General features: G+C 46.0%; 1 protein-coding gene across 1 annotated transcript; it reads right to left on the bottom strand.

Moving 5' to 3' along the window:
- Positions 1–7,848: 7,848 nt before the first annotated feature.
- LOC108790967 (uncharacterized mitochondrial protein AtMg00860-like) lies at positions 7,849–8,193 on the bottom strand. Its single transcript, XM_018561327.1, has one exon. The coding sequence runs from the start codon at positions 8,191–8,193 to the stop codon at positions 7,849–7,851; it is 345 nt and encodes a 114-aa protein (XP_018416829.1).
- Between the last annotated feature and the right edge of the window lie 3,277 nt (positions 8,194–11,470).

Below are 11,470 nucleotides of genomic sequence, written 5' to 3'. Positions count from 1 at the left end.
TAGCCGTCGTACTGCTCGCTCTGGCGCCGCGTTCCAGCGTGGAACGCAAGCGGCTTCCACTGGAGCCGCAAAGGTTCTTACACAGGAGGGGGCATGGGGTTGTATTGAAATAAATGGCACCGCAGCCATGGCCCCCGCCTACAGTGCAATCGCCCGAATCCATAACGCAAGCACTGCATTCTGGTCCAGTGCGATCTGCAAAAATAGTGCTTGGAGCATTTTTGCAGATAGCACTGGATCGGAACACAGGCACTGCGGGTGAGCGGTGTGGCTACAGTGCCATTGACTTCAATGCACCGCCATGCCCCCTCCCGCCCCTAAATGCAGGTGTTTTTTTGTTGGTAGATCTTATTGAGCTCGTCATTTGAGAAGTAGATCTCCAGACAGAAAATAGTGGGTGCCCCTGCACTATAATATATACTTCTATTCTTTGAGTTTTCTCTAAAACGGAGATGGACATCACCAAAAGAAAGAACCAAAGGAGAAAGATCGGTATTGCCTAAAGTGGGGATCACTGCAGCTGAGATCATCAGTGGGGAAAGAAGCTGTATCTACATAAGCGCTTGTGACCTAATCTTATAAAAGAAAGGGTCTTGGCCAGGAGGTGAGCGGCGTGTGTTTGAGCACGGGGAAGGAGCGCTGAAGAATTTAAGTAGCACAATTAGACACATCTGTGAGAAGGTTCACTGAAGTTAAAAAAGACACAGGATTGTGGAGATTTCATTAAAAAAAAAAAGAGTTCAACAGAGTTTCATATGGAGAGATTGGATAATCGGATGTAAAAGATTGAGTTGACACTTATAATACTGTAATTTTAATAACTTATAATAACTATAATTTTACAGCACAATGATATATGGTACAAGTAATGGTTGTTGGACACTTTGTTTTTGTTTGCTGCAATTGATTCACATAGGACAGTTTTGCTACAATTGATTTATATAAGGGCACTTTTTTTCGTTTGCTACAACTGATTTATATAAGGACTTTTTTGTTTTTGTTTGCTACAATTGATATACATAAGGATTCAACACTACTATTTTATGTGATTGATTTTTGCCACAATTTTATGTAATTTATTTTGTACACAGCAGTTTCTTTTAGCTTTGGTTTTATAGCGCCATTCATATTAATTATTTATTCATATTGAAGTTTTATGTAACTGATTTGATTTAATTTATTTGAGCAGCTGTAACTGAAAAAAACCCCACACCTTTACACATTTTGTTTAAATATTTGAGTTGTGATGGTGTAGAAGCACTGTGTTTATATAACTACAATTATCTGCTGGTGACACCTTCAAGAAAAGGATACACAGCTGCTTGTTATAGTATTAGAAGGGGTTATACACCCCACTACTTCTTACTTTTCATTCTCTTCCTTTCCCCCTCCCCTTTCTCGCCCCTCTCTGAAGGGGTTCCCAGACCTCTGCAGATCCAGCCTAGGGATGCCTCCGTTCCGCCTTATCTCTCACAATGTGAGGGGTCTGAACATCCGTGGGCCGTGGTGCTGCACGACCTGCATAGGCAGCGCGCTCATATTGGCTTCTTACAGGAGACCCATTTCCACTTAGGCCACGCTCCATCGCTCAGAGACCGCAGATACCCGACGGCGTACCATAGCTTCTCTCCTGATAAGAGATCTAGGGGGGGTCTCGATCGTACTTGCCAGAGGACTGCCGTGGACTTATGTGGACATGCAAGCAGGGGGAGGAAGGCTGTCTGTTAATGGTGAAGGGTAAGATAGAAGCGCAGCTGGTCACCCTCATCAATGTGTATTTTCCCAATCAAGCACAGATCCCATTCCTTGAGAAGGTACTGACCCTGATAGACGACTTCAAGGAGGGGATTCTAGTGATAGGGGGGGACTTCAATCTCTTACTGGACCCGGAGGTGGACTCCTCCAGGCCTACCTCGCGCCTGACAAGTGCGGCGCTGCGTCGGCTTAAGAGGTGCCTTCACTCTCACCAGCTCTCCGACGTATGGAGGGTCCACCACCCCCAGGGACGTGACTACTCGTTCTTCTCCTCGGCCAAGCAGACTTATACTCGAATTGACTACTTCCTAGTCCACCATTCCGCCCTCTCCCTGGTTTCTGGGACAGCGATAGGCAACATTACCCTTTCTGACCATGCCCCTGTACAGATCCAGCTTGATGTGGGCACGACAGGAACCGGACCATGGCGTTGGCGATTGAACGAGGCCCTAATTCAGGACCCGACTCTTGAGGGGGAAATCGCGGATGATCTGCGCACCTACTTTTCCCTAAATCAGACCTCTGAATGTTCCCCTTACTCGATTTGGGAAGCACACAAGGCCTACATTAGGGGTTCCCTGATTAAGTTGGGGTCCAGAGTCAAACGCCAACGCCAGCAGCAGATTGACTCTCTCTTGACGGAAATCCATCTTCTCGAAACCAAACACAAACGGAGCCCAGACCAGTCACTGATGGCAAAGCTGACTGTGTGTAGAGACTCGCTGCGCTCCTTATGTACCCAAAGAGCTAAGGCAATGCTGGTTAAATGCAGGCGTCATTTCTACGAATTTAGTAACCAATGCAGTAGATCTATGGCCCATGCCCTACGGCAGCAGAGGTCTAAGACCATTGTGGCTACAATGAAATCGCCCTCGGGTGCCCTTCTCCATCTTTCATCAGAGATGGCAGATAACTTCCGCTCCTACTATTCCTCCCTCTACAATATTCCGCATCCAGGGCCGACCAGAACGGCAGAGTTACATTCGTCCCGGATCAAGTCGTACCTGGTCTCGTCGGCGCTCCCTTCGCTTCCCCCCGAAGTGATTGAGCTCCTAGAGAACCCGATAATGGACCTCGAACTCACGGAAGCTATAAAGCTGACTAACTCGGGAAAAGCCCCGGGCCCGGATGGATTCACCCTGCTTTATTATAAGCAATATGCCTCCATCCTCGCCCCCCACTTTGTGTGAGCCCTTAACTCGGTGAGAGACACGGGGATTCTGCCACGAGACTCGCTCTCTGCGCACATAACGGTGCTCCCGAAACCGGGAAAAGACCCGAAGGTTTGCCCGAGCTATCGTCCTATCTGCTTATTGAATGTGGATACCAAACTATTCGCTAAAATACTCTCTATGCGGCTTCTGCCTTACGTTATGGCACTAATCCACCCTGATCAAGCCGGTTTCATCCCCACAAGAGAGGCCAGAGACAACACCACCAGAGCCCTGAACCTAATCCACTCGGCCATGTCGAATGCCACCCCCGCCCTCTTGCTATCTACGAATGCGGAGAAGGCCTTCGACAGGGTCGATTGGTCTTTTATGAAACACACCCTAGAACATGTGGGCCTAGGACCGCATATGCTTTCGTGGGTGATGTCCCTTTACTCCACGCCAACAGCCAGGGTCCAATTGAATGGGTCACTATTGCAGGTTTTTTCCATCTCTAACGGTACCCGGCAGGGATGCCCACTATCCCCGCTAATCTTTGTACTCACCCTAGCACCCTTGCTTCGCTCGATCAGGGACAACCCTCATATAGGAGGCTTAGTAGCCGGGGGCCGAACCCATAAAGTGGCCGCTTACGCAGATGATCTGCTCTTTTTCCTGACCTCCTTGGAGGTGTCCATCCCAAACTTAATTAGAGAATTCTCCAAATACGGGGATCTTTCAAACTTCCATATTAACGCCCAGAAATCGGAGGCCCTGAACCTCACCCTGCCTAGCCATAGGGTGCAAAGACTGCAGCGCAACTTTCCATTTGCATGGTCTACTTCCTCCCTGAAATACCTAGGAATCCAGCTTCTGCGGAAACTGGATGATACCTACTCTCTCAATTTTGTACCACTGTTGCAGAAGATCAAAGAGGATATATCGGGATGGTCTCGTTTGGCCTTTTCTTGGACAGGCAGAGTTAATGTCATCAAACAAAATGTACTCCCGAGACTGTTATATCCGATCCAGGCGTTGCCCGTCTCGATTCCAAAGGGGTTCTTCGTGTCAGTTCAGTCCCTGATCACGAGATTTGTGTGGGGGTCGAAGTCGGTTAGGATCCGCCATTCTATTCTCCGACGTCCCAAACGGTCAGGGGGGCTGGCCCTACCCGACCTTAACTTCTACCATATGGCGGCCCATCTAACGCGGATGTTGGACTGGTGCCGCCACGAGAAGCTGAAACCTTGGGTTTCCTTGGAGCAGTCTTTTTCGCAGCTACCCCTCAAAACGCTCCCGTGGTGCCTTAGGATCTCACAGGGGCTACGTTCACACCCCACGTTGGGTCCAACTTGGAAGATCGCCAGGACGATCTTTGACTCTAGACTGATCTCCCCCTCCCCATCCCCGCTTCTCCCGGTGATTGGGAACCCCGAGTTTTCCCCTGGGCTACAGGACCCGAGGTTTGTACAACTGGGTCTTAAGGAAAAGTTTAGGGCACTTCATTTCATTCAGGGATCGGGCTGGCCGACATGTTCTGACATGGACAGGGACCCCATCCTGGCCCCGCTGGGCTTCTGGCACCATTTTCAACTTACCCACTTCTTCGCCTCTCTCCTGCGCCCCGGATTGATGACACGCGCTCTCACAGCTTTCGAGCAGGAATGCACCTCCCAAGGACAGCTACCTAGAGCCCTCTCACTATGCTATCAGTTACTCCTAGCACTGGACTGTGATCTCCCTTTGCCGTTTATGGCAGCATGGGAGAGAGATCTGGGACTTACCTTCTCGCTGAAGACACCTCGAGAATCTTGCAACTATCCTTGAAGTCCTCTATCGGTAATCGCTATCAGGAATCAGGGTATAAAATACTTACTCGATGGTACCATACGCCCAGTAGGCTGCACAAGATATTCCCTGACTCCAGTGATTGCTGTTGGAGATGTGGTTCCTCCCCTGCGGGCGTGTTCCACATTTTTTGGGCCTGTCCATCACTCCAGGCGTTTTGGTCCAAGGTCCACGCCATCACTCAGAAGTTCTCGATCACCAACGTCCACAAGGTCCCTTCATTTTTTTTACTTCACCTGGCCGCCGGCTCGGTGCGGAGCTACAAACGGTCCTTGGTGGTCCACCTCGTCAATGCGGCCAGAGCTTGTATCCCGGCCTTGTGGAACAGGTCTCTCCTCCCACTATTAAGCTATGGCTCGGCAAGATCAATGACATCAGGCAGATGGAGGACCTTACCAGCTCCCTAAAGAGAACGGGGACTCGATTTCGCCACACCTGGTTTGAGTGGGACGAGTTCTCGTCCTCCCTGGAATATTTGAGCCTCCTGGACTGAGACTGCAGAGGCACCCTATTCTCTCCCCCCTCCCCCCCTTTTTTTTTTCTTTTCTTCTTCCTTCTCTTCCCTTCTCCCTCCGACTCTACCTGGTCTTTCGTATTCGCCCTAGATCTATCCCGTCCTTTCCCTCCCTAGAATTCTCCCTTCTGTTTTCCCCTGTAAACCCTGGAAAACTGGTGAATGGCACAGATGGCCACACCGGTTTCCTCAATTGACTCCAGATATGTGCTTCTACGCTTTCAAACCACAATGAGACCTCTTTGCTTATATGGCACAGCGGCAGGGAGACCCACCGATGACGGATTACTATGCTTTCTTATAGATGCTGAATAGCGCAAGGTTGATTTATGTCTAGACCCCCTTGGGGGCGGTGGCCCTGGCGGATGCCATTCTGCTCATTGTTTGCTACGATTTATCCCTATACTTTTATGCTTCTGATTGTATCTTATATATGCTGTTTTGAAAATAAAGAATGTATAAAAAAAAAGAAGGGGTTATAATATTGGAAGAGATTTATAACTAGCGCGGTCAATATGGTCATCAATAGTGATGGACGGAACACCCCCATGTTCGGTTTGAATTTGAACTTTTGAACATGGGGAAAGTTCGTATTCAAACTCGAACTCAATGCAGGTCTATGGGTACAGAACTCAGAAAATCAAATGTTCCAATTTTTGAAGGCTTATATGCAAGGCCATAAAAAGTGTATGGGGATCCGCGTACTGCACTTGGGGACATGTATCAATGAAAAAAAAGGATGAGGACAACTCGACGAAATAAAAAATAAAACAGTAAAAAATAAATATATATATTTTTTTTTTAAAACCAGACGACCGCCGTCCCATCGTTGCGACGAACACCCGCCGCAGAATGACATTTTGACAGATGCCAGTAACATATAAACATTTGGGCAGAGCTAGTAGTGACAGCTAGCTCCACCCAACTGTTTACAGTTGTAACAGGGTGAGCCATGATTGGGCAGAGTCAAAATGACTTTGTTCAATCATGGCTCTCACTGTTCTCTGTGCCCTGATTGAGCAAAGTCTGTCACCTGACCTCTAGTCAGGTGCAAGGCTTTAGCCTATCAGGGCTCACAAGGCACAGTGCCTTGTGCGGGGTGTGTGGGGGGGGGGGGAAGCCCTAAACATCAATGTGTTTTGCAGCTATGATATCTGATCTTGCCATCATGATATTAAAGCTGGCCAGAACAGTTATATTTCTGTTGGGACTGAAATAGAGAAATCACTTAATTCCCCTCATCCACTCCTAAGATGGTGGCTGCGGCTTATGTGCAAGATTTAGACTGGCTCTATTGACAAAAGTAGATTGAAAAATCGATTTTTGTCAATTCACGCATGGCAATGGCAGGGTCTCCCATGGATAGAATTACAGCCAATTTAACAGAATTAATTTCATGTATGGCCAGCTTAAATCTGGCCAATGGACAGCGGTAGATGGAAGGGGAGTGGCACAGGACAGTTGGCCTAGGGAAGCAGAAAGTACAAATCCAGCCCCAAGCACATTAGTCATCACCTTTCAAGCAGGCTGCAGCTCACTGAAACCTTAGACATAGCAGCCTGATAAGGAGTAAGCCAGTGTGGTAATTCACTGTTCTGACTCATTTAACTGCATCCATACGTTGCAGCTTGAGGTAAGTACAAAGTGAGCAATGTGAAAAAGGAGCATGAAACTGCACCTGCTGGTTCAAAAGGAGAATACACTATATATATATATATATATTGTGATGTTTGGGGAATTAGCTGGACCGCAGGACACAGGCTTTATCAGACAAACTGTATTTATTTTCCACAGCAGTAACAATAAACAGTAATTTCCTTCATCAGTACAGCAAAACAACTTATAAAAGATTGCTTTCTTCAGCACTTCAGCATAGAAATAATAAACTGTACCGTTTGCTTCCTTCAGCACAGAGAAGAATAACAGCCTCCCCGGCTTAGAGGGTTTCAGTCCACAAGGTTATCACACTCTTAACCTTTAGAGTTTCTCTCAGCCCACAGGGTCCCAGTAAACCTCAGCTGCGTCACAGCACCAGTACTTTCATCTGCTCCACAGCCTTGTCTGCAAACATTAATCAGGGCTTCTCTCTCCTTCTCCCTCCCTCTATCTCTAGCTTCCTATCCTTTTGAACACACTTCCTGCTGCAGGTGTTAACCCAGTTCAGTCCCTTAAAAGGGACCACAACCCGAACAAAGGGAACAATACACCTTTCCCAGGATCCATCTTCTGGCGTCCTGTACATATCCCGCCCTCTGCCCCAACGCAGAGGTGGTGGAGGCAACAGTGGATGTCAGACAATAGGTATCGGGTCACCCTGGCATTCGTTCCCTCACTCTGTTGCAACAAGGTCAATGGAGCATGGTCAGAAACCAGCCTAAACTTCCTCCCCAACAAGTAATAGCTAAGGGAATCCAAAGCCCACATTATGGCTAGACACTCCCGTTCAATTATGGCATAGTTCCTTTCAGCCGCGGTCAACTATCGGATGCTCTTCTCCATAGAGGACTTGTAACAGAACAGCTCCTAATCCCACATCAGAGGCATCTATCTGGACAACAAATTCCTTTGAAAAGTCAGGAGCTACCAATACAGGGTGTTGGCATAGTGCCGATTTGAGCTCCTGAAAGGCCTTTTCTGCATCCGCATTCCACTGAACTTCCGACCTTTAGTCAAGTCGGTCAATGGAGCAGCCAGGGTGGCAAAGTTTGGTACAAACCTTCTGTAGTATCCCACCATGCCCAGGAATGTCCGTACCTGCTTCTTTGTGAAGGGACGGGACCAGGTCTGTATAGCCTCTACCTTGCTTACTTGTGGTTTCACCAGCCCTCTTCCCACAATATACCCCAGGTATTTTGCTTCCTCCATTCCTAAAACACATTTTTCAGGGTTAACCAAAAATCCTGCTTTCCACAGAGAGTCTAACATTGCCTGGACTTTGGGCAAATGGGATGGGATTCCCAGTCTTTACTAAAAATGACAATGTCATCCAAACATACTGACGCATAATTCTGGTCAGGACGTAAAACCCTATCCATCGCCCGCTGGAATGTGGCTGGAGCAGTCTGTAGACCAAAAGGTATTCTCTCGTATTGGAAGTGCCCCTCTGGGGTGGAAAAAGCTGTTTTCTCCCTGACAGCCTTGGTTAAAGGAATCTGCCAATACTCCTTGGTAGGTCTAAAGTGGTGATGCACCTGGCTTGGCCTAGCCTTTCAATGAGTTAATCTACCCGAGGCATAGGGTAGGCATCAAACTTTGAAATTTCATTAAGTTTCCGGAAATCATTGCAGAATCTCAGAGTTCCGTTGGGCTTCGGTACCAACACAATAGGGCTTGACCACTCACTCTGAGATTCCTCAATTATTCCTAGGTCTAACATCTTCTTCACCTCTTCAGAAATGGCCTTCCTCTGAGCCTGAGGATATGGCTTCCTTTTGCCTAGTTGGTGGACTTTATAATTCACCTCCCCCACTTTTTCCACAATCTCAAATGGGCCTTGCCATCTGGCCAGGAACTTACTTTCGAATGTGGGAATCAGTACCACCACTCGATCCCCTACTTGGAAATGCCTCACTTTAGCAGATCTATTATAGACCCGCCGTTGAGCCTCCTGAGCCTTTTGCAAATGTTCCTTGACCAGTGGCATTACACTTATGATCCTTTCCTGCATTTGGGAGACATACTCAAGAACACTTTTCTGCTGAACCAGTTCATTTTCCCATTCTTTGTTGACCAGGTCAAGCAAACAGGTCAAGCAGGTGTTAACCCATTTCTGTCCCTTAAAGGGACCACAACCCAAACAAAGGGAAATAGACACCTTTCCCAGGACCCATCTTCTGGCGTACTGTACAATATATATATTATCTTGTGAGATTTAGCTTCCAATGGTAGCGCATTAAGGATACATCCACTCGCTGAAATCTTCCTTTAAGGGCTTCCTTGCCCACTGTTATTAAATGAAAGTACACCAAACAATGTGATTACCTTCGCAGGGGTTCTTTAGCATCTCTTGCACAGGAACACATGCGCATCCAGCCTCCCAGCTTTGCATTCGCAGCACCCATGCGCCGGCCTTTGACCTCAGGCCACTGTCTGTTCCTTCTGTTTACCAAATGCCTTTCCCATGCAGGCTGTATCCAAACCACCTGCCACACAGGCTGGTTCCAGGGTGGAACCCTCCTGACTCCTGCACAGAGACCGTCTCTGTCTCCCAGGTGGAACCCTGAACCTAAACCAGCCTCCAGTTCATAAGGGCTGTGCACAGGTACACCATCATTCGGTGCTGGTTACCACTAAAGCCCGGACCCAGTAATGGAGATTTCATCCCTCCCAGTTCTCAACTTAGAAAGTCCGGAAAGAATTGTAAAGCCAGCTCTTTCCTGGTACAAGTTCATCTGTCCTGGAACTGTCCTGGAACTGCTCAGCCCCTCTGGCTAAGAGTCCTGGGTGCCCAGTGGTATTGCCACGCACTGCCACAATATCTATCTATCTATCTATCTATCTATCTAAAATGTTGCATGTTTACCTTACTAAAAAGGGGTGCAGTTAGAGAATTCAAACATGCCTTGTTATTGGTTGCTGTTGAGGTATTGTTCTTGGTCTTATCAGATCAACTTTAAAAGTATAATACAGAATAATCAGGAGCACTGTAAGATTTCAGTAACAATCCTTCTGATTCCTGGCTGGTTCTAAGCAGCCAACTCTATGTAAAACTAAAAATAAATCCTATGGATTGTGTATTTAGTGTATTTATAGTCAAAACCCTTTTTTCTTAACTTTTGGAAAAATGCGTATTGTTGTCTGTGTCCCCACCCTCTTTGAACGGTGCTGGCGACCCAATGTCACCAAGACATAAAATTATGTGAATGCCTAAATTTTCCAGGTGTTACTGGAAGAAAAGGTAAAGATAAGGGTGTATTCTCTAATGGGGTCACCTGTTTTAGTGAGAACTGTAGAGATTTTCTTCCACTTCCTCTTGGGTTCAACAAGAAGACCCACATGGAAACAGATAACAAAAAATAACTCTACTCTATTCAAAACTTTTTGAAAATTCCCGATACTTACTGGGCTATTCACAAAAGGGTGAAGAGTTTGGTGAAGGTAGGAGAAGTGAACAATCTAGGACAACATAGTTGATTTGGAAAAATGCTCCAATTCAGATCACTTTCCAGTTCAGCTATGTTGTCCTAGATTGTTCACTTCTGCCTTCTCCAAACTCTTCACCCTTTTGTGAACAGCCCTGTTAGTTTCAATGATCAATAAATGATTTGTTTGCTTAATTTCTCAATTAAATGATAACGTAATGATACCTTCTATTGTGAAAATGCTATTCTATATTTTAAAATATTGTTTTATTGTGTAATTTAACACACAATATCCTTACAGGAAATAAGGTAGGGAAGCTTAAAGAGGCCACTATGTAAAGAACTAAATGAGTCACACTCATCATTGAAAAACCCAAAAGGGGTCATACCACACCACTTCTCTAACCTATCCAATGCAATCCTTCCAATGTAATATCCTTTTTTAACTATTACAACTTTACAGGTTGACTAGTTCTTCAAGAACAAACTGGTTATTGTTTATCATTTTACATGATCGCACTCTTCCCGATTGGATCCAAATAATTATTTATACAAGGAGAGCAAGGTTATAAAACACGTAATGTACACTGAGTACTCTATTAAAGTAATTATAGTGAAATGAGTACTGTATGTGCTTGATATTTATTTTTAACACATATGGTCTGAATGTCACCTATCACTAGTTTTTTCAGGCACTGCTATATATATCAGCAGATGGCACAACTTAGTTACAGAAATACAAGGTGTAATTATTATCTTGTCTTATTTGCTTGTACTGACTTGTGTATTCTCAAATGACAGCTTCAAGAAAATTACTTCTTTGAAAAAGCTACCTATACAAATGAAAGTCTTCTTTCTAATTATCATTTGTATTGGAACACTAAGGGGATGATCTTGAAATAAGTAAAGGGATAAACTTTGGATGGATGACTTATGAATCATCCCATTAGACGTATGGTGATCAAATGCCATTTGCATGGCATTCTTAGCACTCAATGGAGCCAAGGAGCACTGGACATTTCTATTCTCCTCAGCTCCATCTATTGGCAAAAATGCTGTGCGAATAGCATTCAGCCAGCTTATGTCTGGGTGGATGATTTTAAATCATCCCCTTAAAGTGA

The sequence above is a fragment of the Nanorana parkeri genome, unplaced genomic scaffold (genome assembly GCF_000935625.1).
Source record: "Nanorana parkeri isolate BGI_ZX_2015 unplaced genomic scaffold, ASM93562v1 scaffold517, whole genome shotgun sequence".
Classification (NCBI taxonomy): domain Eukaryota; kingdom Metazoa; phylum Chordata; class Amphibia; order Anura; family Dicroglossidae; genus Nanorana; species Nanorana parkeri.
Note: the sequence above shows the minus strand (reverse complement) of the source record. Positions and strands in the feature narration are given on the sequence as shown.